The following is a 26,505-nucleotide window of genomic DNA, read 5'->3' on the forward strand; positions in this document are numbered from 1 at the left end:
TTTATAGATTTTAGTTTTGTCTTTGTGACACGATATGTTTTCTTTAATTTCATTTAATTTAACCTGAAAAAATAGTGTTATTGAAATAATGGAAAATAATATGTACGTCTATGTTTAACACACGCCAACACATTTATTAATAATATAATTAAAAAAGAGATTATAAATTAATATAAACTCTTTTTTGTAAATTTGTAACACTAAATTTACTACCTCTAGTAGATGCCGTCACTTTATATTGAGTAATTTTTGTATTTGCTTTTATTCTATTTCGGTGATTTAAAATTTTTTCCATTTCATCGCGCCCTCTATTTGATTCTAGTTGATTATTTTGTCATTTTCTGAATTATGTCAAATCCTAATTAATTTATTGATAATTATTTGCTCATGTACCAGTGAATTAAGCCATATGGTAGTGTTATGATCATTTAAAAAGTAAATTTATTCAACATTTATCTTCAATCGATAAATAAGACGTCACTGTCAATGGCCACAAGATTTTGTGTTTAAAGCCATTAGTTCAAGTTCTTTCTGCCCTTTTTGGATACAGTAATAAAAACTATAGTTCAAAATATATTTATTTTGTTAGGATAACCATACCATGAAATATAATTCTTGTTAAGGTTCATTCAGAAATTGAGTTATTTGACAGTATAAATAAAATACCAAATTAGTTTAATATATACTGTAGTTTGTGTTTCTAAGATAATATGTGAATATTTCCTTATTAAAGAAATTGGTATTTAAATCCTTAGAACCGGTTATCAGATATATACACCATTCTTCTGAAGTGAATCTTTTCACTGAAGCAACTTCAGATAGCTAATAGGAACAAAATTAACTACATCAGTTATATCAACCATATCGCTAAAAAAAAGCTGGAATGAATTTTCTGTAACATTAGTAAGAAGAATTTGAAAAGAACCAAAATAATACCAGAAAGCAGGGTTGTATGTGAAACCTATAACATGCATTATCAAACTGTATACGTAAAACCTTAGCCTCCAATCATGAGTGTCATTAAAATAAATGCAGTAAATTTAAAATAAAAAGGGTTACTTAAATTAGGACTAACATTAGAAAATAAATTACTGCTTATTTCATACGAAAAATAAGCAATAAACAAAAGCACGTCCTAACTTATGATGTGCAGAAGCCTAGCAGGAATGCACAGGATTCGAGATTGTATAGCATAATAAAACTGTATTAAAGCTGTAAAGGAGTACTAGAAAACTTATTTTCAATGGTTTGTTCATATTGCCTATATCTAAAAGAAAACTTAAATACAATACCTCAGAATACAACTATCAAAATGTTCAGATTCAAAAGCAATTTTATAAAATTGCTATTTATAAACAGGAACTGAGAAAATAAAAAAGAGTATTGGAGTAGAAGTATGGCATTGAAATATTGAAAAAAATATAAATAAATCTTGCTACTAGCCTCATGTTCTTCCTTCTCCCTCATTACAACTTGAGCATTTTCTTCGATCTTTTTCTTTTCGTCTTGCAGTTTTAAAATCTGGTTTTGACACTTTTCAATATCAAGTTCCATAGAGCTGATTTGTTTTTTGGTCATTGCCACTTTTCTGAAATTTAAAATATATATTATGTACTAAATAAATCTATAAAACAGATTTTTGATTTTCTATTATAAGTACGTCGCATATAGAAAAGTTGTACAAAATGATTGGAGGAAACAATAATGTGTTTAGATAAAAGATTGAAGAAGTCAAAAACATTGAATGACGAAAGCTATAAAAAGCAATCAGTAAGGCTACTTTTAGGTTCAAAATCTGAAAGTGTTACCCACTCAAAGAAGGAATTATAAGATGTATAATTCTTATAAAATTATTAAAAATTTGGAGAGGACCACAAATAATTTCGACCTGAAATCCCATATAAACTTACATGATGAGAGGAAAGCATGCAATAAAGGAAAGCAAACCTAGAAAAGTCAAGATTTATGGTACATGATTAAATAAAACTTACTTTTCATTGTTAGTAGTAGCAACTTTTAGTGTCATAATTTGATTTTGAAATTTTGATATTTCTTTTTTCAAATTATTAATTTTTGTTTGTTCAAATTTGATCGAGCCAATCACCGAAGAGTTAATTTTTTCTAAAACTTCATTTAATTCTTCTTCAATCTGAAATTGTTCGAAGTACATTACAATAGAAAATTAATAATTTTTTATCTTTATTACATTTCCATCAGAAGTTAAGCCTTTATGTTGTACTTGTCTAATAATTTACTTTTTAATCAAAATATTTTATATACTTTATATAAACAAAAATATACAATACTTTTCGGCAATTTAAATATAAAACTGAGAAAAGTATTATTTTTTTTAATATATAAATAAAAAGCACATTTATAAAATTGATTTGAGACAAAAGCGGTAGCTATAGTCAGTATTATTATTATATATATATATATATATATATATATATACATAATATACTTATGTATTTATATGTGTATAAATAGAATAAAGTAAACCTTATTAACAACGTCTTGCTGTTCATCTAGTACTCTCTTCTTTTCAGCAACAATTATTTGAAGTGAAGAAACTTCATCTGGTACTTCTATTGTTTCTGAATTTTTAATTTCTTCTTTTAACTGTTGACATTCTTCCAATATAGGCTAAAATTGAAAGAACAATATTAGTAGAATGCATGTCAAATAATACAAATAACATTAAAAATAACTGCATTACCTTAATAACTTTCTTAATATCATTAAGTTTCATTCTATCTCTTGATAATGTTTGATTCAATGCATTTATCTGATCAGCAGCATTATCTTTTCTTCGAGTGATATCCCTCTTGATTTCTTCAAGTCTTTCACATTCACGCTGAATATCGTTCAAATTATATTTAGAAGTATTATATAATTGTGATTTCTTCAGCATTTGATTAGACATAATACCACGTCGAAATTTGTTCCCTCCCCCAGACATAGTGCCTAAAAGTAATAAATTATTTGTTTAGTAATGAAATTTAACTTAATTTTAAATACAAAAATCAAACCTGCTAATTCAATCAATTCGCCCTTAACTGTAACAACTCGGTGGCGGTTCCTGCCATAAGCCACCCGCGTTGCTTGATCCAAGTTAGAAGCAACCAATGTGTTTCTTGTCACATAATAAAATGCTGGTAATATTCTAGTATCATTTACGCGTATTAGATCAAACAAACGTGGTAGGTTTTCAGGACTGAAAAATATAATTTTTACTCAAAGAAACAAAGAAACTGGTATAAAATGATTCCTGATTCAAGCCCATGATTATATTTTTAGAGTTAAAATCAAATCAATATAAAAATCAAATTTTATATTACTTTCAACAGTGTATATTATAAAAAAGTGTATATTATGAAAAACCTTTCAAATCTTGCTTTAATATTATCCCAAAAGTGTTGTTGCTTATCTAAAGCAATAAATGTGGCTCTGCCAATATTATATTGTTTAAGAAGTTCAATGCATTTTTGTGCAGTTGTAATGTTTTCCACTAATATATTGTCCAAAGCTCCACATGCAGTTGATATTGCAATATCATATTTAACATCAATACTTCCCAAATCACCCAATCTACCAAATAGTCCATCTAGTTCTCCTTCATTGCTCTTTTTATGCAAAAAATCAAGAACTTTACTCCGAGATCTAGTAAAATCTATTTCTTTAAGTTCATTGAGTATATTCCTATTTTCTGAAACCTCTTTGTTATTCAATTCTTCTTGTTGTAAAATATCCTTAAGTTCAGATTGATATTTTGCAATTTGATTTGTAGATGATTGAATAATGTTTTCTAAATTCGTTATCAACAAATTTCTTTCTTCAAGCTGCATCATAGCATTTTCCAATCTGCTTTTTTTAGATTTTGCATTATTTTGTAATTGATTGCTTTTGTTTGTACTTACTTTTAATTTATGAATTAATTTATTATACTCATCATTTATTTCATGTAATTTATTCTTCTCTGGTTTTAATTTCAATTGCAAGCTGTTTTTTGCTTCTATAAGATGTGTAGAAACTTTTCCAATTTTCTTTTTACTTTGTTCTAATGCTTCAGCTTCCTTCTCATATTGAATATTCAAGAATTTTAATTTTTTTTCACATTCAGCAATTTCACTAGAGTATTTTGTGGATTTGCCATTAATTTGTCTTGGTTTATTTTAGACTCTTGCAGCTTCTTCATAAGGCTTTTTCTATTTACATTAACACTTCTACTTTCTTCACCTTTTTCAATATCATCTTTATTCAGTTTGTCAAAAGTCTTATCTAATTCATTGATTCTTGACAATATAAAATTAGTTTTATTTTTAAATGCTTCTATTTCATTTTCAAGTTTATTTTTAATATCTTCATTTGCATCAATTTTTTTTCTTTGTTCGGCTATTGTAGAATTAAGGGCTCTTTTTTTCTCTTCAAATTTGTTAAATGCACTTTGTGAAATCGATAATTGTTTTTGTAATAAAATATTTTTATAATTTGCTATTTTATTCTCAATTTGGAAAAACTCGACAGCATTATCTCTAGGTTTCCTACAATCTTCAAGTTGTTGACGTGCTATTTCAGCATTACTAATTTTTTCAGATTTGCTAACAATAAGTTCTTCAACCTTATTTTGAAGATTCTTTAACGCCGTCTTATATCGAGAAGTACCTATTATGTCTTCCATGTATTCAAGCATACCAACTTCATTTTCATTACGTCCCATACTTCGCATTAAAGCAATTTGTTCAACTTCTCCTTGCAGTATCAAAAATCTATTATGATTTAAATCAATACCAAGCTCCTTAAACAATTTAAAAATTGTTTTATATGGAACTTTCTCATTATTTAATTTATAAAAGCCACTATTATCTTTAAATATAGTTCTCGAAACTATTATTTCACTATTAGGAACATCTTGGCATTCTTCTTGATCCCGAATTACTTGTTTGTAATGAATACTGACTGAACAACTATCATTATTTTTATGAAGTGCAGACTCATGTATCAGAGCCGACAGTTTCTTTGATCTAATTTTATTAGCGCGTGAACCAAAAACAAACATTAGTGCATCAATAACATTACTTTTCCCACTGCCGTTTGGTCCAATAATTGATGTAAATCGTTCATGAAATGGTCCAAGAGTAACTTCTCCATAAAAACTTTTGAAATTTTTATTCACTATTTTCACCATTACCAGAGTTTTCCTAATATGATCAGGTGGTTTATAAGGGGGCGGTATATATATGTCTCCAAGGCGAATTGCTCCAGCTTCATCTTCATCAATTGTTTGGGAGTCCTCAATTGCAATTCCAGACATAATTTATTTAAACTTTCGTTTAATAGTTTAAGTTACCATAATTTGATAATTTACAAGTTTTGATGTTTTTTTATGTGAAATTTTCTATTCGAGAGATTTCCAATTTCATTTTTTGTATCACGAACAACATAACCCATATTAGTTAATGACATTTATCTCCGTTCTGTGTTTATGTTATTCTAATTGCATATCCATAGATAAAATACGATAGACACCAGACTCCATCACATTTTTGGTATCGTGATTTAAATTTGAGCGCTTGAATTTATCCATAGATAAAAGAAGAATATGAATTTATCATCCATTTCTATTATATATTTTCTATTATATATATATATATATATATATATATATATATATAAAGCCCTAGGGCATTGACGAAAATGCCGCCATGGAACATATACATGGTGATATAATATATACAAAAATAACAGTATACAATATATATATTTAGTATGCATGTAGTATGCAATACATTCAGTACACAATTGCCGTAATGTTTTTACACTCTTGTATACTTATAACTTTTAAAATATTAGACTGGTACACAGCAAAGACCAACACAAATTGCAAATATCAATAAGTTATGCAAGTTATTTTGCATGTGATTACTATGATTCTCTTTAATAGTTTCATTAATCCAATCTATATAATATTTATTGTCAAGTCGCAAGTCTCTCTGTGGCTCCAACGAACAATCATTTCCCCAGGATCTTATGCCAATCTAAAAATGAATATTATTATTTAATTAATCAAAATAAATAACTCCAATACCGCAAATGAATTAAATACAAAATTCACGACATATACGATTTTTTTAAATATTCTGTAATGAATTCCTTAAAACTCTCAAAACAATCCACTATACTCGTACATGTGTGATTGATTAATAATTAGACTAATTTAGTCATCAAATACGGTAAATCTTAATAATTTACCATAATTTAATTTTTAAATATATGCATGTATACAGAATGTATGATGTAATGATCGTTTTTGATTTGCGACAGATATTAGTTTGATTCAAAATATCTAACTGTAAGAATAACGGTTTCCGCTTTACAGGCGACGGTTCCGGAAATGTCGCACATGCGGTATTAATCACGCAGTGTCAATTGTCAATGCAATAATTCATATTTTTCAATTATTCACCTGTATATTTTCGCAAATTATGGGACTTCCAGATATGCCCTAAAAAGAAAATATATCAATAGCATACATCTTAAATTCAAATGTAATCATATATATTTTACATTTTTTCAAGAATATTTCAATATTTCAAGAATAATTGAAAATGAATTATTAATTTTTTTATTTTTTGAAAATTTCATCTAGTATTAAAAAAGTATGACAATGGATATATAATTTTTACTGTTTCCAAAATATTTTATTATCATGTGAAAAATCTTACTAACAAAACATTTGCTCTTGTTGTGAATTTTTTTTAGCTGTGTGCACATGACTCCATGATCAATCATAGACTTTAATGTATGCTTTAACATTAGTTCTGGTCTCATGAAAAACATGTTTTTAAATTTTCTACTACTATGTAAGTAATTCACATTACATTCATCAGAAAATAAAACTGTCATGTCACGCACCACGAAATTATTTTTTAAATCGGCTTCATTAAAATCGTTTCTGTAGAAAACTGCAAATTAAAAACAATTACTTTTATCATTGTATTGAAGATATTTTTATATCATAAGTAGGTCTGATGAACTATAAAATAGACTATTTATTTTGAAAATAGTGTGAATCCACATTGCCTTATTGTTTCGAGAAAATTATAAAGTTTAACATCTATTCTGCTATTAAATAAAAAAAAACTAGAAAAACTAAGTGTAGTAGTGTATATCTACGTTTTTACCGACATTTAATTTCATTAAATCAAACTTATTTTAGGCAAATTAAACAGTAACAAAATATATATTTCTTGGCTGCAAAAGAGAAACAGCTGGAGCTGTTCCATTTTCTAAATTATTAAAGTGGACTTACAATACTTTCGAAATATATATAATTATTGTTAGGGTCCAAATGTTGCATGTAGTTTTGAAATTCTTACTGTGATGTGGCATTCTGTAACCTTCATAATTTCCTGTTCGACATACTTTGTACAAACTTTTTAATTCTATATCATAATTGTAATTTGTTGGAAGGCTTATAGGTTTTCCTATTGAAGAATTGATTGAATCCACCAACTAAAAATATGATCTGGGCAATATATTCAGTAATTCTCAAAAGTTATTCTAGTAATTCACATACTATAATCACATAATATAATATACCCTGATTAAGCCAATATTATCTTTGAGATAGTCTTCAAAAAATAATTCGTTAGATACAGAAAAATTCGGGTGAATGAAAAACTTTTGGCAACGTTTTCTACGTGATTTAGTAATACTTTCTTCATATATCTGATTGTCAGGAACTTTGGTCATCACTCCGTAATTGAAATGATCATATTCTTCTTTTCTAAACAAAAATTATTATCATATTGCAATTTGTTAAAGCTCAAATACCTGTTCAAAGCTACAAAAAATAGGAAATCTCTAAAAAAAAAATAGATAACATATATCCACAAAATTCGGACTGAAAATTGTTACAATATTTGCATTGAACAATTAAAAGATTGTGTTTTTAAATAAATTTCAACAAATGATTGAGAAATTAAAAAAATAAACTAAGTAATTCTTAATGTATAGTATTTAGTTCGAAATGTGGAACAGTATGATTGTGTATGTGTATCGATACACATTATCGAATTATCAGATGAATGTTAAAAATATATTAAATCTGAATTAGTTTCATATCTTATGCTGAGTTCGAATTTTTTTCTTCGTGTTTTAGTAATTAAAATTTTACCGTGATCTTCCAATGCAATGCGCTGCCGTTAAAATCCATTTATTACTTATTATAGATCCATCGCAAATATGTGCCCAGAATCCCTTTAGTGGATCATAATGACGTGGTGAACGAATATTTATTTGTATAGAAACCTGTTAGCATTCAATAAAAATAAGTTCTTTAAATTTTATGAAAGGTTTTCGATTCTCGAAAACGCGTACAACTTGTACGCGACCCTGTTGCTGTAGAGTACAACAACTAGGTCGCGGTTTTCAAAATTTGCCATCCCAGCTTTAATAACATTTGTAATGAACTTGTCAATAGACGTTTATAAATTTTATTTTTAACAATAATTCATGTTCAGTATTTTTAATTATTTTCATAAAATAAATAAAACACGTGGTATATTATATACCACATATATTATATACCACATGGTGCGAAAATAAGGTAAATATCTTAAGGATTATGAAATTCTGGAAAAGGAAATAAATGAAGCAAAAGTTTTGGCTTTGTTAATATTATATAAGTTTTTGGATTGTTAAATTCAACTCCAGCGCACATTTGTATCCGGATATAAAATATATCGTTAAAATGAAATACAAATCAATTATGTACATGCATGTATATGTAAACGATTTTTTTTATTCCAAGTTCACTTTAATATGGTTGTATATGTTACTTTACGAACAAAATTATACTAATTAGTATACCTTTAAAGGTTACTAAATTTCTTTTCTCGATGTGTCTTAAGCCATGCACAGATCGTAATATTGAATGTATTTTATAACTGAAATGTCTTAATTAATACTAACATGTATTCATCAAGTAATCTATTAACCCCGCTTCTTACCACGTATGGAAATTCTGTAATATTAGTTGCGTCTTTTATTGCCCAGAGAGTAGATAGTAAGATGAGGCTTAAAAAAGTATTGGCCATGCTACGAGGTATTCCGTTTATCAATTATTATCAATATTATACTGAAAATGTCAGTACGACGTGGTTCATTTGTTTTTCTCGGTTGTTATAGCGAGAAAGTTCTTGAGAATGTAGATGCTGTCCATTAACGTAGGTAGGACAACGACAGCGGTAAAAAATGCGACGCCCCAGGACCATAATATTTAAGTACGTTCCTTAAGACTGTAATCTCTACCATCACAAAAAGTTTCATTAGAATAGCCAAAAAAAATGTTGAACGATTATTTACAAAGAAAAGTCTCAGCCAATCTTTACTAAAACCTAATCAGCATCAGTGAATCGTGAACGACTCTGCTGGTGACTATTTTGGACAAAATATCAAATCAAGAGACAAGATATTGGACAAAGTATCAAATACAGAGTTATCTCTGTAAAAAATGTATCTATAAAATTCATATTTTTTATTGGTTGAGTAATGTAGCTATTATTTCGTTAAATCCTTTTAAAATTAAAAATAGTAAATTGGATTGTTTGTCCTCTCGCCGTACGATTTTACCGCCTTTGGGGTAAAAAAAGACCAAGTGACAAATTTTTTAAAAACAGCAAAAAAAAAACACATTTTTACAGTGATAAATTAACTGGAGGTTGTACTAAAACCACGTATGAACACGGGGGATTCTAATATTGTCTAGGACTAAAACATAGTCAGATGGTTTTTTGTTTATTGTGTCTTATTGGTTGTTATGTTTTTCGTTTAGTTTTCACAATATAATTGCTCAAATTTACTTAGCCTTACCTTATGTATGTGTATTTTTTAAAAAAACAATACGCGTCTTTGACGTGAGTCAAAATTCGATCTTTCCTCGATGTTTTCTCGTCTAAACCGATGTTAAAATTTAAAAACTATAAAATGAAACTGGATAAGCGCTTGCGTTGATTAGTTTTTTTGAGACAATTGGTCGATCCGTTTCTTTACTATTGGCAGAAAAGTGCAAAAATTACCGTCCATGTTTTTGTAAAAAATTCTTAACCGTTTTTTATTTGATTGATATCATTTGGAAATAAATAGTTTCTGTCGAAGATCGGTCAAGTCGTTTCTTTTTCATAATAGATTGTCACATTTTTTGGCGATTTAAGTGAAACTTTGCATGGCGATAAATTTTCTACTCTAAATGAACGTACTAAACTATAATAAGGCCTGCGACAAGTGGTAATTACTTATGATAATTAAAGTTTGGATTATTTGGCCGCGCTTTCGAGGGATTCAAGGTATTCCCAGTGGATTTACAATATCACACATAATTGAAAACGAAGACATTAACTCGGAGTATTTTCTGAAGGCAAATTTTCAAAATTTAATAATTTTTATAATTGAACTAGTTGCCGTAGGATTTTAATGGTTTAGTATCCTTTTAGTGTGGTCTACTTTTAATTTTAACAAACGTCAAAAAAACTACTAATTTTCTCAAACTTTGATGAATTTTCAAAATTAAACTACTTGTCGTAAGGCCGTAATATTTCAATAAGTTGTATAAGATCATGATATATATCATCAAAAAAAGTTTCATAAAAATCGGCTCAAATATTTTTTTCAACGACGAAATACAAGCAAATGGCTCGGTAGATTTTCACCTAAAACTAATCAGTGTCATTCTCAACTAATATTTTCGAACAGTTTTTATTTTTTTAAAATCGAATCGGTACTTTGTGCTTAAATGTGAATGAAAAGTTTAAATCTTTTTTCCAAATTTCAAAGAAACGGCTCGGCCGATTGTCATCAAATGGTTTTTAAATGTCTGAAATCGGTCCAGACGTTTTTGAGCAATCGCCGATGAAAAGTCTAATTTTGACAAGTGCCAAAAAAACGATACTAATTTTTGCAAACTTTGACGAATTTTTAAAGCTAAACGAGTTGTCGTGTGGCCGTATTTGTATGATCTAGAAGACTATGGTATCTACCCGCAAAAATTTTTTTCAACACTTTATTACAAGAAAACGGCCAGGCCGATCTCTACCAGCAACTCATCAGCACGATTCCCAACCAATATCTTTCGAACGGTTTTTGAATTTTCAAAATCGATTCAGAACTGCGGGCTAAAACGTGGACGAAAATTTTTTCACTTTTCTGCTATTTACAAAGAAACGACTTGGCTGGTCGTCGCGCAAAATTGATAAACGCTAGTCCTCATCGCGATACATCGAATGTAATAATACATTTAAATACATTTAAATTTTCGAAATCGGTCCATCCGTTTTTGAGCAAACGCCGATTTTCAGCAAAAAATCTGTTCACACACACACACACACGCACACACATACACACACATACTTTCTCCAAAGAACTTTCTGCTTGTTTTGACAAAATAATTGCTTTTGAAAAAAATTTTGGCTTATTTTTTTTTCTAAACTTTTTTTTGTATATAGAAAATAATTCAGATTTTAATATTGATTCTGACTAAAGTTTAAAACTCATATACTTCAAATAAATAGTTTTAACTTTACAATTCAGTTTAAATAATTCTTATAAATATCAGACATTGTTACAATATTTATGATAATCTATTTGAAAAAATTTAATATTTCTCGAACATTTCGTTAAGGTACGGAAAGTTCCAGCAATTTGCCTTAAGGCACGATGCCATACACCCCACTAGTTTATATATATATTGATTAAGTCGTCTATTTACAGATGTTAGGATTACTGAAAGTTCTTGCATAAGGACCACTCACAATCAGTTTAATTTTTTGATTTTTGAATGAAATTTTGTTCCTGAACTGTAATAAAACATATATTCGCAATACGATTAGAAAATCCTTAAATTTTAGGGTTTTTGACTCCGTCATTCGTCTACAATCAGTTAAATATTCAAGTTATAAAATGTGTTTGGTAACAAAATACATAAATAAAATAATTATAAAGTAATTTTGTTGTTGAATTAGTGTTTTATCTAAGTCCTAAGACAGGCTTAGGGGGGGGTCATGACCCCCGTGACCCCCCCCTGGATCCACCACTGTTACTAACGTAAATATTTCAACGTATAAAACATAACGCATTATGTTGTAATAATTCATATTTGAATGAAGTATATTCTTTCTCAAAAAAAAAAAACAAATTTTGACCAATTTTGATTCGTACTTGTGGCAGGCTGATTCAAGAACACATAGATACAATTCATGGATATCATAATACTAACTGGACATAATTTACTTTTTTCAACGATATGTGACTTCAAGAATTTGTTTGGTTTATTTTGAAAGCTTAATTGTTCTCACTTTTTCAAAAATGTTATACAAAAATGCAGATATGCAAAATCAAGCAAAACTAGAAATATTTTTTAATTACAAGTTAGCAAGAATAACAGAAATAAAAGCTAATTTATAAACTTACTTACTCTCATTCCATCTTTAATATATTAAAGCCAATACATATTTGCATTAGAAAACTGTAACCATCATTAATATTTATATGATAAATATATATTTTTTCTTATTATTAATCACAATTTGTTTTTCAGCGTTGTAACACGATCCCTCAAAACTCTTCTTAATATTTTTCCCGTTGGGTTTTTTGGTATTTCGTCGATAAACTCTATGCCACCATGAAGTCTTTTAGCATAAGAAACCTTTCCTGTAAAACAGAAAATATAAACAAGAATTAAGTTAAAGTGGTATTGAATTGAAAAATATGCAATATTAACTAGGGATTTTGGGCAAAACATCACTATTGAAAATATTGTGCAATAATAACCATTGTACATTGGTTTAATATTGAAAAAAATCATAAGTATGGTTTTAAGATGAGACTGTTCATTCCACAATAAAAACAACTATATAAAATTAGTATTTTTGCTAATATCACATCATCAAATTGTTTTACGCAATTTTATAATATAATATAGACGCAATCAGTGAATATAAATGTATTCATTCAGTTTGTTCAGAGTAGATAAGCTTGAAATTAATAGAAACCATTATGATGGTTTTTGCAAAAATATCTACATATTTAATTAATCATTATCTGCATTTATTGTATTTTTGAAAAACAATATATCCAAAATCTCCATAATGAAGTAAAAGAATTTTATGCTCCGTAAATATAACAATAACTATATATAAATTGGGACAATTTAAATACCTGCAACAAAATCTATCAACTCTTTTTTTGAAGGTTTATTTTTTAAACTTGGAACTACAAACGCAAGAGGCAATTCTCCCACATCTTCGTTTGGCAATCCTATAACGGCGCAATCCATTACACCAGGATGAGTTAGAAGTAAGGCTTCCAATTCAGCCGGTGGTACCTTTTAGTAAAAAAAATTTCTATATAATTTACACATAATCCAGGTATCAAATGGAATAAAAAACGAAATGATCATTTGATTTTATGACTGTTGCATAAAGATTCATTGGATTTGATAAAAAGCAGGGTAAAATCTGGTTTGAATTAAGTTGTTATGAATTTGATTCAAACTATTTTTATATAACATATGTATATATATAGCGGGTTGTCAACACGCATCGCGGCTCGTCAACCCGCATCACATGTTACTGGACAGATTGGCCCATATAGTGACAGCACTGAGAAAAACAAAAGGAAATTCAAGTGTCAGATCGTATTTGGTTTTTGTTTCTCCCCGAGTAGTTTTTGCCAAAAAATGTATAATTCTTGAAACCTTTCTTTTCTATTATAAATAAGAAAATACCAATAACGTTTTATGATCAGTATGACAACACATAGTGTCGTGGATATTAATCATATATAAAATATACGAAATATAAATAATATTTTATGAAATTTATCATTGTCTATCATTTTGGTATTAATATGGAGGACTACTACACCTCTACCTACTATAAATGGCTCACAACTTCCATAACTCGCATTCTAAGCATACAATTGAGACTCTGACCACGAGAGAGCACTTCAAGATAAACAACAACACGTGCTCAATAAATCACTTATTATCCTGGTAAATAAGTCGATTATAAGCACCATGGCAACAGACAGGGAACATCAAACCAATTTGGCAACCGCCATATATAATCAACCGCTAACTCACCAGCGAAGGGCCACATACACTCAACCGCTAACTCACCAGCGAAGGGCCACATACAATCAACCGCTAACTCACCAGCGAAGGGCCACATACACTCAACCGCTAACTCACCAGCGAAGTGTCAAATATACTCAGCCGCTACTCACCAGCGAAGGGCCACATCTACTCAACCGCTAACTCACCAGCGAAGGGCCACGTAAGCAATCAACAAACTCAACAAGCCAACACGGCATTCAAAACGGCCACGGCCACAAACAAATAAAATTTATCACACAATCTCAACCAAAAGAAATTTACAAGGAAGTTCAAGAATGGCAGTCAGAGATACGAAACAATCTTTTTCATTAGGGCGGAGTGATATAGCGGGTTGTCAACACGCATCGCGGCTCGTCAACACGCATCACATGGCCCATATAGTGACAGCACTGAGAAAAACAAAAGGAAATTCAAGTGTCAGATCGTATTTGGTTTTTGTTTCTCCCCGAGTAGTTTTTGCCAAAAAATGTATAATTCTTGAAACCTTTCTTTTCTATTATAAATAAGAAAATACCAATAACGTTTTATGATCAGTATGACAACACATAGTGTCGTGGATATTAATCATATATAAAATATACGAAATATAAATAATATTTTATGAAATTTATCATTGTCTATCATTTTGGTATTAATATGGAGGACTACTACACCTCTAATTAATATGGAGGACTACTACACCTCCATATATATATACACATATGTATATATATATATATATACCCAGTAAACATGCGATATGGCCACAACATCGTGGCAATATTTTATTTAGGTCGTGTGACATGCGGTTCCCATATTCATTGTCCTCGATATTTAATGGATACGGCCGCAAATTTATGTAACTATCGAACAACTATCGAGGTTCGGTCTCTGGCGCACGTGGCGTTCGTGATACATGAAAATCGACGTTGACCCACATATGTTTGTTTATTATGATAAGACCGTCTGACGTAAGGCGTTCACCCCAGTCATGACGTCATTGGCGAATGAAAACGATTCGGTCATGACGTCATACAAAATGGCGACTCATGACGTAATAGCACCTGAAAGTGATGACGTAATGCAATTAATATTCTTTTCTGTACGAATAAGCATTTATTTACGTGAATAATAAGAAATTTTACAATATTTAAATATTACAAATTAGAATTGTAGTTTTGAAATTATAAAATTTTAACATGAACTATACTAGAAAACTTTTTACAAATTATTCAATCTTAACATATTAATAACAGTATATTTAATGAAAATTGTTGTATATCTAATGAACGTAATTCTATTTTTGGGGCGTGAAGTGTGAAGTGTTGCATAAGTATTCTATCGCCACTTCCTTATACATCAAACAGCCTGCCTATTTTTCATTATTTCATTCTATCGCCAGTTCATTGCATCAAATGCCAGGATACAGATTATGCACATATGACATACTGCCCCAAATTTTGGAAGTTTTCTAAAACAAATTCAAACATAATGTGATTTACTGTATATAATATAATATATATATACAGCTACCATATGTGTAGCTACCTACATGTTCAGTGTACAAATCTCCATCATCTTAAAGTCGCTTTTACACATACATTTTTAACACTGACTGATTTCATTCTATCGCCAGTTCATTACATCAAATGCGAGGATACAGGATATTCATATATGATGTACTTCTTGGAAGTTTTCTAAAACAATTTGAAACATAATGTGTTTTATTGAATCTAATAATATATATACCACTCCATATGTGTAGCAACTTACATATTCAGGAGACAAATCTAAATCGTCTTCGAGTCGCTTTTGCACATACATTTTTTTTAACCTGATTGAATTCATTATATCTTCAGTTCATTATACATCAATACATCAATCAAGTTCATGCATATATGACATACTGTTCCCAATTTTAGAGGTTTTCTAAAACAATTATAAATATAATGTATTTGTTACCAAATAATATATATACAGCAACTATATATGAATCAACTTACATATTAAGAAGATAAATCTCCATTATCTTCAAGTTGCTCCTAAACATACATTATTTGAGCCTGTCTAAAGATCTGTATATTGTTCATCGTTTCATTCCAATTTTGTACGACTTCTGAAATAAATATGAACATGGCATACGTGTTTGCTGTTTATATATATTTGTATAGCTATTATATTTGTAGTGACTTACATATTCAAACAATCATTCTCGATCCGCTTCTCAACCGACTAATTTAAGAGATTTAAGAAGTGAGGTTATGTCGAACACATGGATATGTTAATGTCTTAATTTAGTAAAATAATTATTTTAACCTTGATAAACGATCCTTATTATTGTCCTCAGATTTTGTAAGATATGCTATTTGGTTACCTCCTTTGTCATCTAAAGAAATCGACATAAAATAACGTTTCTTCATCCCAGGATATAATGCACTAAATGGAATTCAAAATCGTGAAGTAATTACATATCTATATAAATAATATATGATATACTTACGGTGTCATTTTTCTACACTTTTCAACAATTATCACTATAAACAAGTTGCTTAACTAAACGAATGTAATTATTATACAAAAGAAAATATAACTTGATACATGACAAATTCCTGACATATTGCGCCATTTTGTACGCGGTTAGGATAGCTTTCGTCAAAGGAACAGTCAACCCGCTTGAGTCGGTTCAGCCAGTGGCCACAGCGCGCTGATGTAAAGCTTTCTTTGTATGGTCACACACACCAGCACACAACGCACACAACGCAGCGCACGACGCGTTTGCTTCACGCCGTGTGACGTCATTGATTATGCTTTGCATGTGTGCTAACACACACCAGCGCACAACATGTATCTCACATGAAATGCAACGATGTCATTACCCCCGACAGCGCGTGTTTATGTCACTCAATGCGAGCTTTGCGTGTATTGTAACACACACAAGCGCACGCAAGTTTAAAATCCTCTTGTGGCGTAGATTCGATAACCGCATTATAATAACGATGTCGATATTATAGAAGATCACATCGCGTGTTTACTGGGTATATATATATATATATATATGTGTGTGTACATTTATATGTATTGAATGACAACAGGTAAAATTACAATTTAATTTCATATTGTAATAAATCAGCTCCATCATATAATGCATTATATAATATACATACCTGAAACCCTTTATATTTAATTAACTCTTTCAGCCGATCGACTACAAAAAAATGTTCATCTTCATCATAATAACCAATATCACCCGTATGAAGCCAGCCATCTTTATCTATCATACCAGCTGTTGCACCTGGGTTGCCAATATAGCCTTTCATCATCAAGTCACCTTTAAAACATAATTCCCCTTGCTGGTTTGGACCCAGTGCTTTTCCACTTTCAATGTCAATAACCTTTTAACATATATATATATATATATATATATATATATATATATATATATATTAACAAAGTCTAATGAAGTTTACATCTTCAACCAGTCTACGAGTAACACACTATCCATTTGTGATTTTTTCAAATCAGTATTTTGTGAAAATATTGTGTAAATTCAAGTTAATGTTTATAATACATAGTGTAGTGCATTACCATATCCTAATACCATAGATTATTAAAATTTTCCAATTTAACACTAAGATCAACTAATTTTTCCACTGAATGAAGGCTAGGATTATAGCCGAAACGTATGGATTTAAAATAAATTTTTGAAAGAAATTCATGTTTTTTATTGATGTTATGCCCGATTATTAGACTTTGTTAATACATATGTCAACATCAAATTCAGAATCATACAAAATATATATATATATATATATATATATATATATATATATATACGAGGTGTGTTCAAAAAGTACCCGGAATTACTAATAATTAAATTTCGCGGGTCTGGAGTGTCTGATTGTCAAAATTTTTTTTTTATTGTGTTGGTATACATGCCCCTAAAGTATGATAAATTTTCAGCTATATTCACTGTTTACTTTGTCTGTGGTAGTCGCTAAGGTTCGACGTGTTTTTCTGAGCTCGGCGATTTTTACAATGGAAGAATTGAAAAGTCAAAGAATTTGTATTAAATTTTGCGTAAAAAATGAAATAAAGTGTTGCAAAGTGCAAAAATTCACCAGATATGGCTCCGTGTGACTTTGTCCTATTCCCAAAGTTGAAGAGACCCATGAAAGGACGGCGGTTTTCCTCGATTGAAGAAAATCGCTGAGAGTGCTCAAGGACATATCAAAAAGTGAATACCAAGGGTGCTTCGAAAATTGGAAAAAACGCTGGCATAAGTGTATTATATCTGGGGGGGACTACTTTGAAGGGGACCACATTAATGTAGACGAATAAATAAATATTTTTTGGAAAAAACGAAAATTCCGGGTACTTTTTGAACAGACCTCGTATATATATATATATATATATATATATATATATATATATATATTGCATCCATCCAATAATTAAAACAAATTTAAAGAAAAATGCCCTTATCATACTATCAAACGTTGACCTGACCCATATTCAGTGCTACATTAAAAATTTACAAGATCTTATATATATTTTAAAAATACTGTAATATGAAGCTAAAGATTGTAGTCATTCATTCAGCGCCACTAATTTTGAATAATTTTCTATCTAATGCTCAAAACTCTCTTAACGCTCAAATTATCATTGCAAAAATGAATTAACTAGCTTCAACTTTTCGATTTTTGAAAAAATATTCTAAAGAATTAAATAACAAACAAATTATGCGTAATTTGAAAGTAGAGATGATTTTTAATTCGAAAAATATAACAACTACATTATTTAAAAATTTTCATGATAGAAATCATTATTGAAATAGTACTATAGTACTAATATAGAATCTCATTATGTTTCAAATATCATATTAATAATTGCTGAATATCAAACAAATCACACTTTAAAACATTTAAATACTAACCTTGGCGGACGTACCAGGCGCAAGAACGCCGCAGCTGCCATATTTATTACCAGATTCTAAAGTTTGTGAAAGTACAGCTAATGTTGTTTCAGTTAGACCATATCCTTGTTGAACAGTACAATTAAACCTATTTGCAAAATGTTAAATATGCAAATCTTGAAAATTCCAGAATGTCAATATTTGTATAACTTGTATGTTGTATCTTTAAATACTAAATTTTTCTAAATTTCTAAAATTTTATTTTCTTGCAAATATTCTAAAGTCAATAACATTACTAAAGTCCTATTTTATTAATATTGAAACAGTTAAGAATTATGTTCAGAAAATAAAAGCCAAATTAAAGAAATCTTGAAACTGAATCATTTCAAATTTCAAATATTGCAAATTTTTTAAAAAAAATTTAAAACAATTCATTCAGCACTTAGACTTCAACTTTGTGTGACTCAAATTCATAATTAGTTTTAAATGTTTGAACTACTGGTAGCTTGGTGTTACAATTGTGTTAATTAATGTAGTGTAGTGTTAAATAGTTTTTGTCTGTAAGTACCTATCTTTAAGTCTAATATATATAAAAACCCAAAACGAGTACAAATTGAAATCAATCTAAATTTCAGAATAATATTCTATTAATTAAAATATCTTACTTGGTAGAAACTTCATCTTGTAACTCTTTACTTAAAGGAGCCGCCCCACACATGATCCTTCTTACACTGCTCAGGTCATATTTTTGCACTAATGGATCTTTTGTTAAGAAAACCAATAAAGGCGGTACAGTAAAAAGAAACGTGACCTGAAAATAATAATATTCCAAAGGTATGTGTTATAAAAAAGTATAGTTAATAAAAAATGTGGGCATGTGTATGTCATGAAATTACACAAGCTCAGTTTTTGGACATATATATATATATATATATATATATATATATATTTATATATATATTTATTAACAAAGTCTAATATATATTTCTATAAAAGTCTATATATATTTATATATATATATATATATGTATATATATATATCTATGTGTGTGTGTGTGTGTGTGTGGGTGTATATAAAGATATTTTGGTGTTGGTCCAGTTGAATTATGAGCCAAGTCTGTGCTATACAAACTGTGGTGTGTGCATAGTAATTACACACATTGTGCACTGATAAGTATATGATAATGTATTTATAAAGAAGACAAAGTTTTTGAGGTGTACAGAGGTAATGTAAAAGACTTATGTGAAAAATCTATAAATCAATTCAGGAAAATTTAACATAAAATTTACCACTGTCTTTCCACAATGCAGTGGCCAAATTTGCTATATCCAATTTGTTCATATATCCTAAATCATTTTATCACCAATCCGCATTCTCTTCATTTTGTGGCAGAGATTACAAATGACTACATCAAAAGCTACCTTTAAAAAATTGTTATAACTAAATGGAAATTGTGAAAAAAAAGATATTTCATGAGTGCTGCCTATTGTAATAAATAGGTGCAATTAATCTGCAATGAACTAATAATCTAGACAAGTATTGGACACACAGATATTACTTTTCTACATTGAATGTAAGTTTCAATATATTTTATAATCTTAAATAGTAAATTTGCTTCCTATGCCTTTTTAAAAGGCATTGAGTAAAAAATAATTATAAAATAGTAATAATAATGTATAAACAAACCAACCTTATGATTTTGAATACTCTCGAGAAACAACACGTTATCAAATCGTGGTAATACAACCATTGTCCCACCAAAAGCAGTTATTGTCATAGAAGTTACAAAACCAAAGCATGAAACCATGGTATGATTGCCAAAACTCGAACTGCGTCTTCAATAGTTGATGCTCGATGCCTTTGGGAAAAAAATAAATGTTGTAAACATTTTGTTTAATTATATAATATCATTTATTATTTACATCCAATGTGCAAGGCTGACTATCAAATTGTGATGAGTAAGTTCAACTCCTTTTGGTAATCCAGTAGTACCCGAAGAACACAAAATGGCAGCAGTATGAAATTTTACATTAACTGGTGTAACAAAGAAGTCTTCATTTTTAATAAAATTACTTTGAAATTTTTCTTGAAATTGTACTATAGTAATAACATTTTCTTCTTCAGATTCTTCACCATCAAAAACAATTATATACTGAAATTTAGCATACATATAATACAGTATATAAAGATATTTTTTGATATTATCAAAAGAGAATATAAATAAACAAAGTTAAAATTAACTGTTGTTCATTACAAATTAATAGCATTTATCATGATTTTTCGCGGTAGTTCCTATCAATGTGTAAAATTTCTTTTGTATTACGCACCTTCAGAAATGGACACTTAGGTGCTACTTGGAGTATATTGTAAACCAAATATGATGAAGCAAATACAATTTTTGGTTTCGATAAACTATATGCATGTTGAAGTTCATCTAAAAAATAATTTTGTATATATTAAGTATTTTAAATAGGATACTACAAACATAAAAATATTCTAACCAGGTGAGTATGTAATATTTGTAGGAGCAACTGCGGCTCCCACACATAGAGCTGACAATGCTACTACTGTGAATTCCACTCGATTTTCACAACTGATGGACACTGCATCCCCTGAAGTGACACCAGCTGAACGCAGTGCAGATGTTAGCTTATGAACTCTATTCAATAATTGACCTCCAGTAGTTTCCACATTTGTCAATGCACACACCTTCAAAATAATATTTGTCAGTTCCAAACAAATTTAATATTAATTTGACATTCTAATAAAATACAATACCTGCAAAGTAGTGTTATAGTGGCGTTTTAGAGAATCAATCATTAATTCTGCAAAAGAGTTGCAACTTGGTGGCAAAACATCTTCTTTTGGCCCATTTACAATGAATTCCTCCATATTTATCACTGTTAATTAAATTTTGGCTTTGATATTCTTTAATGCTAAGTCAAGATTGAATTATCTTCAGAAAATTTTACTGCGCGGATGACCTATGGAACTGATCAAAGTACTTGTACCAGGTAAACAATTCGATCGGTTAACATACATGCTAGTCTGTTTGAACCGCAGGTCACCTCTTCTCTAAAAAATAATCTTTTCTTGCGATAATGATATTGTTTTATACATATCAAGTATACGCGGTAAATACTTAGTTTATTCTTTTTTTATTCTTTTTAAAAAAAAATTTATCCATGGAAAAATTATAGGGGGATAATCAATTTATATTGATAACCAATCATCCATTTAGAAAGATTTTAATCATAAATTTTAATCATTTGAAATTAAACAGATTTATGCATACATATATAGATAGGCAAATATTTAAGTATATTTGGCCCAATCTGACAGATGCATCTTACAATATGAAGTTGCGTATATTGGAAATCCATGTATGTGACAAAAACGTTTAAAACCATGCATGTGAAAAATCTTAAAATCAAGTGGGTTCTGGGTTTTCACCTTAGACAATATTATTAATAATATATTAGAATTTAATGTATTCATTTTCACCTCAAACCGTTTTATCCATATGAATGTTGATGGTACATGCATATCATCATAGATAAAAGAAGAGTATTACTTTCTTTACCCAAAATGTATACCAACGGTTTATAATGAAACTGGAAATATCTCATAGATTTTTTATCAAATCCCTTTTTTGCGAGCTCTTTCATTTAAATTGCATGCCAATATGCAAGATTATTTCATTTACTTGCAGAATAATTTTTACAAAGAGTTTATCAAGTTAGAATATATTACACACTTGGAATCAACCATTTATCCTAATACATATGTATTTATTTATTTAATTTCATCATGCAATTGATCTAAAGTATAACAATTTATTGACGCAGTTTTCCTATTTTAATCTCCAAACTAAATCATGAGTTGCTAAATACTATCGCCGTTATTATGATAACGATAGCAAAACCACCAGAAAACCTTAAAACCCGAAATCCGAAAATTTAATTTGTTATTCTCTTATATATATATATATATATATATATATATATATATATATATATAGATAGATATTAAAGAATTCATCTGAAAGATAAAAATTAAATGAACTTTTTTAATTTACTTAACCACCTTATTTTTTTGGTCATTTAGTACTTAGTTTTAAGTCTATATTATTAATTCAGTAAAATTAGCCATAATATTAGCTCGAGCTAGATAGATATATCTAAACTTATAAGTTTAGATCTAAATCTAAACTTAAAACTATATTAATTATTACTTATATCAAAATTGCAGTTGCAGTCATTTTCAGATGAACAATAAAAATATATAAAACGAAAAGAAATTTTATTTTATTAAAATCTAAAAAATGACAAGGTGTATTACAGAGATTTATGAAAATATATCAAGTACAAAATGTTTGTTATCATGGGGGAGGAATTACTTTCTTCTTTAAGTTCTTTAGGTAAAGATAGTCTTGATCATATAAAATAATTATAATATTTTTTATTACAAAAAATATATTTTGAATATAATAACAAATTATATAATTATAAGAACATTTAAAAAAATGTGTTAACAATATTGTATTCTATATATATATATATATATATATTAGGTATTAAGATAAAGAATTTGAAACGATTTCAAACTGTGTTTCAAACATTCAAACATATTATAATGAAATATAGAATGAATAAGCATATATGGCCATGTAAATTTTTAATGGTAAGCACAATTAAAATGTTTTAACAAAGTAAGTTAATTTAGTAAATTGATAATAAATACAAACCTAATATCTCTTCTGAAATTAATATCGATATAACCATCATTACTATTTTTATCGAAACTATAAAATCCAATGTGTCCTTTATATTTTTATTAGGCTTAATAACAAAATGAGATCACATCAATACAAAATCAGATCAAGTGTTATAAAATCAGACACTTTCAGAGTATAAAAAGTGTGTATAAAAGAAATTGATTGATAATATGCTTTGGTTTGCCTCAAAATTTAATGTTTTTTTTAATGACAGCATAAATGGGTCATTAAATTTAAGAATATAACTGAGTGGCAACTATGTTTATTGTAAGCGGTTAAATTATTGAAATATCTCAAATTATTATTCCACCAATATCTATTATATCTCAATTCTTTAAATATCTTTCAGAATCTTTCAGTGGGTTTTATTGCAGAATTCAGGATTCGAAATAATAATACTGCACCATCCAGTATTATTTTTGCTTTGCATTGATATTTCCTTTATTATATTGCTTATGACAAATCGTACAGTTTTATTTAGTACCATCTTTTAGCAATTTATTGTATTTAAATTTCAAAAATATAGATATTTCATAACATCATGAACAGAACTGATTTATATGCTCTATGTGTTTTTTTCCTTATTTGATTGCATAAAATACGACCATTTACACTTATATTGTATATATTACTTTCAATTTAAAATAAATTTTGTCAAACTTTATTGAATTTTTTGTCCAAGCTTTAAAGGACCCCTTATTTCTTTCTTACAAGCAGGTTTGCGTTGTTTTTGTAACTTTCTTTTTTCACTAATATTGGAATTGTCTTCAATTATATCATCTATAAAAAAATTGAAAACATTAATTAAACGTTTTTATTCATTTATTGAAGAAAGTTGTAATAAGCTATAGTAATAACATACTAATATTTGATCTTTTTACCACCTAAGCTAATATTGTTAAATTTATCAAAATTTTGTTAATTGATTCCAATAACTTCAGAAATATAACTAGAGAAAATTGTGCTATGGCAACATGCCTTTATAAAAAAAAACTTAAATATTTGGAAACTTACCAGAAGAATGTTTTTCTGTTCGGTCAGAATCCCCCTCAGTCCATTTTCCTGAAGACCAATTATTCAAATTGTCATCACTTTTTTTATCCTGAATTTAAATAAATTATGTAGTTATGTATATTATAATAGCAATACCATGCTTTTTAAACACTACAAAACAAATAAATAAAACAAAAACATGCAAATCAAAGATATAGCGCCTGATTATTATATATCTGAAATATTACTTATTCTCGGATATATATCCGATTTGAAACTATTTTGAATAATGTATAGTAGAACGTAATTGCATCTAATTAAAACGTCAAGAAAATTCGAGAACAGTAATTTCCAATACCAAATAATTAATTCAAAATATTTTCTTTAAATATTGCTAAATAATTTTTTACTAACGATTTCAGGTTCATCTTCAATACAACCCCATTCGGAGGTGTCCCAACCATCTTCTGCATCTACTGGTAATGTAGTCATTGATAGTTTTCCAACTGATGGATTATTGGATGAAAATGAAGTATTTTCTGAATTCTAAAAAATAAAACTCACTACAGTTCTAGATAATAATAAATAATTGTATATATTAAAACAATGTATATATATATATATATATATATATATATATATATTATATATAGATATATATATATATATATATATATATATATATATTTGTAATATTTTTGCAGCCCAACCGTCGAATTAAAAAAAGATTAAATAACAAAATTATTTATTCCATTAAACGTTTCGACACTTGATGTGTATCATCATTCAGTAATCTAAAAAAACATTTAACATAAATACTTATAATATTTATATATATATATATATATATATATATATATATATGCCATAAAATATTTAATTTATGGTAATAATGACTACTATATAAAATTAGTTATAGAAACAGTAGTTGTAACTAATATCATAATCAAATTGCAAAGCATCGTAATCATTTTGATAATTATATTAATGCCGTCTGTACATATTTTCATGTCATTTTTAAGAGAAAATTAGTAAATACTAATTTAATATTAGTTGCTTAAATTTTATTTTTTCTTATTTAACGTTTATTTGACTTTTTATTTTTCAAAATCAATATTAATGTTTCAACTAGATATATATTGGTTTCTTCATCTGAATAAATTATAATTAAAATTATACCAGTAATCCTCAATCGAATCTTTTTTAGTTAGTATCGCGCCGGTTTCAAATATGTATTAACGGTGGAATAAATAAATAAATAATTAAATATATATAATATATATATATATATATTTGGATTCTTTTATTATATTTTATATTTTATATGCGTTTTTATCTCATATTTTTACTCTGCCAGATTGACTAATAAGGATGTTTTAGTTTTGCTCGACTTATTGACTGAAACATATATATAAAACATATAAATATTGTATAAGAAGCTGAACAAACTATAATCAAATGTTTAATACATTTTTAAATTAACAAACTTTCAAATATTTAAAATTCTAGTGCTATGATTCATCACAAACCTCCATGCAATCCCAGCCGGTAGAATCCCAGTTTTCATTTGTGGAATCGCTGCTATCCTTTCCTACGTTCTCTAAAGGAGTGACTAAAATAGTAGTATTTGGTAAATTTTCACCTTTATCACCTTTGTGTTCATCTGAAAA

General features: G+C 28.3%; 3 protein-coding genes and 1 long non-coding RNA gene across 5 annotated transcripts in view; all 4 read right to left on the reverse strand.

Annotated features, from left to right (window-relative positions):
• Positions 1-675: 675 nt before the first annotated feature.
• LOC113385777 (structural maintenance of chromosomes protein 4-like) lies at positions 676-5,475 on the reverse strand. Its single transcript, XM_026623614.1, has 9 exons — positions 4,373-5,475; positions 4,217-4,239; positions 3,385-4,164; positions 3,033-3,217; positions 2,720-2,967; positions 2,503-2,646; positions 1,992-2,149; positions 1,444-1,588; positions 676-822 (listed from the first exon to the last, which is right to left on the reverse strand). The coding sequence occupies exons 1-9, from the start codon at positions 5,312-5,314 to the stop codon at positions 676-678; spliced, it is 2,772 nt and encodes a 923-aa protein (XP_026479399.1). The 5' UTR covers positions 5,315-5,475.
• Positions 5,476-12,485: 7,010 nt separating this feature from the next.
• LOC113385041 (4-coumarate--CoA ligase 1-like) lies at positions 12,486-22,261 on the reverse strand. Its single transcript, XM_026622844.1, is given in 11 exon segments — positions 12,486-12,708; positions 13,216-13,381; positions 17,317-17,544; positions 19,086-19,212; positions 19,730-19,875; positions 20,756-20,859; positions 20,862-20,923; positions 20,988-21,217; positions 21,393-21,499; positions 21,567-21,774; positions 21,844-22,261. Coding segments are annotated over 11 exon segments (1,623 nt in total). The 5' UTR covers positions 21,958-22,261; the 3' UTR covers positions 12,486-12,577.
• LOC113385042 lies at positions 15,602-16,963 on the reverse strand. 2 transcript variants are annotated; one of them, XR_003367960.1, is made up of 7 exons: positions 16,653-16,963; positions 16,469-16,588; positions 16,347-16,384; positions 16,156-16,268; positions 15,926-16,081; positions 15,705-15,849; positions 15,602-15,623 (listed from the first exon to the last, which is right to left on the reverse strand). It is a non-coding gene; the product is annotated as an uncharacterized LOC113385042 (long non-coding RNA). The 2 variants fall into 2 exon arrangements; XR_003367959.1 differs by having other exon boundaries at positions 16,347-16,588; positions 16,653-16,956.
• A 1,851-nt stretch (positions 22,262-24,112) lies between the features above and the next one.
• LOC113385778 (protein SDA1 homolog) overlaps positions 24,113-26,505 on the reverse strand; it is a 4,577-nt gene continuing 2,184 nt past the window's right edge. Inside the window, exons 2-5 of the mRNA XM_026623615.1 lie at positions 26,365-26,498; positions 25,250-25,381; positions 24,857-24,944; positions 24,113-24,622 (exon numbers count right to left, since the gene is read on the reverse strand). Of these exons, the coding sequence (XP_026479400.1) occupies positions 24,504-24,622; positions 24,857-24,944; positions 25,250-25,381; positions 26,365-26,498 (473 nt within the window). The 3' untranslated portion in view covers positions 24,113-24,503. The remainder of the gene's footprint in view (positions 24,623-24,856; positions 24,945-25,249; positions 25,382-26,364; positions 26,499-26,505) is intronic.

The sequence above is a fragment of the Ctenocephalides felis genome, unplaced genomic scaffold (genome assembly GCF_003426905.1).
Source record: "Ctenocephalides felis isolate EL2017-DRISC unplaced genomic scaffold, ASM342690v1 CF-g0.4_SCAFFOLD_03571, whole genome shotgun sequence".
In the NCBI taxonomy this organism is placed as follows: domain Eukaryota; kingdom Metazoa; phylum Arthropoda; class Insecta; order Siphonaptera; family Pulicidae; genus Ctenocephalides; species Ctenocephalides felis.

Coding starts and splice junctions, on each gene's coding strand:
- LOC113385777 (XM_026623614.1), bottom strand. CDS start 5,314: ATGTCTGGAATTGCAATTGAGGACTCCCAAACAATTGATGAAGATGAA. Junction 2,968..3,032: donor CGAATTGATTGAATTAGCAG/GTTTGATTTTTG, acceptor TATTACTTTTAG/GCACTATGTCTGGGGGAGGG. Junction 823..1,443: donor GGGAGAAGGAAGAACATGAG/GCTAGTAGCAAG, acceptor TGTTCCTATTAG/CTATCTGAAGTTGCTTCAGT.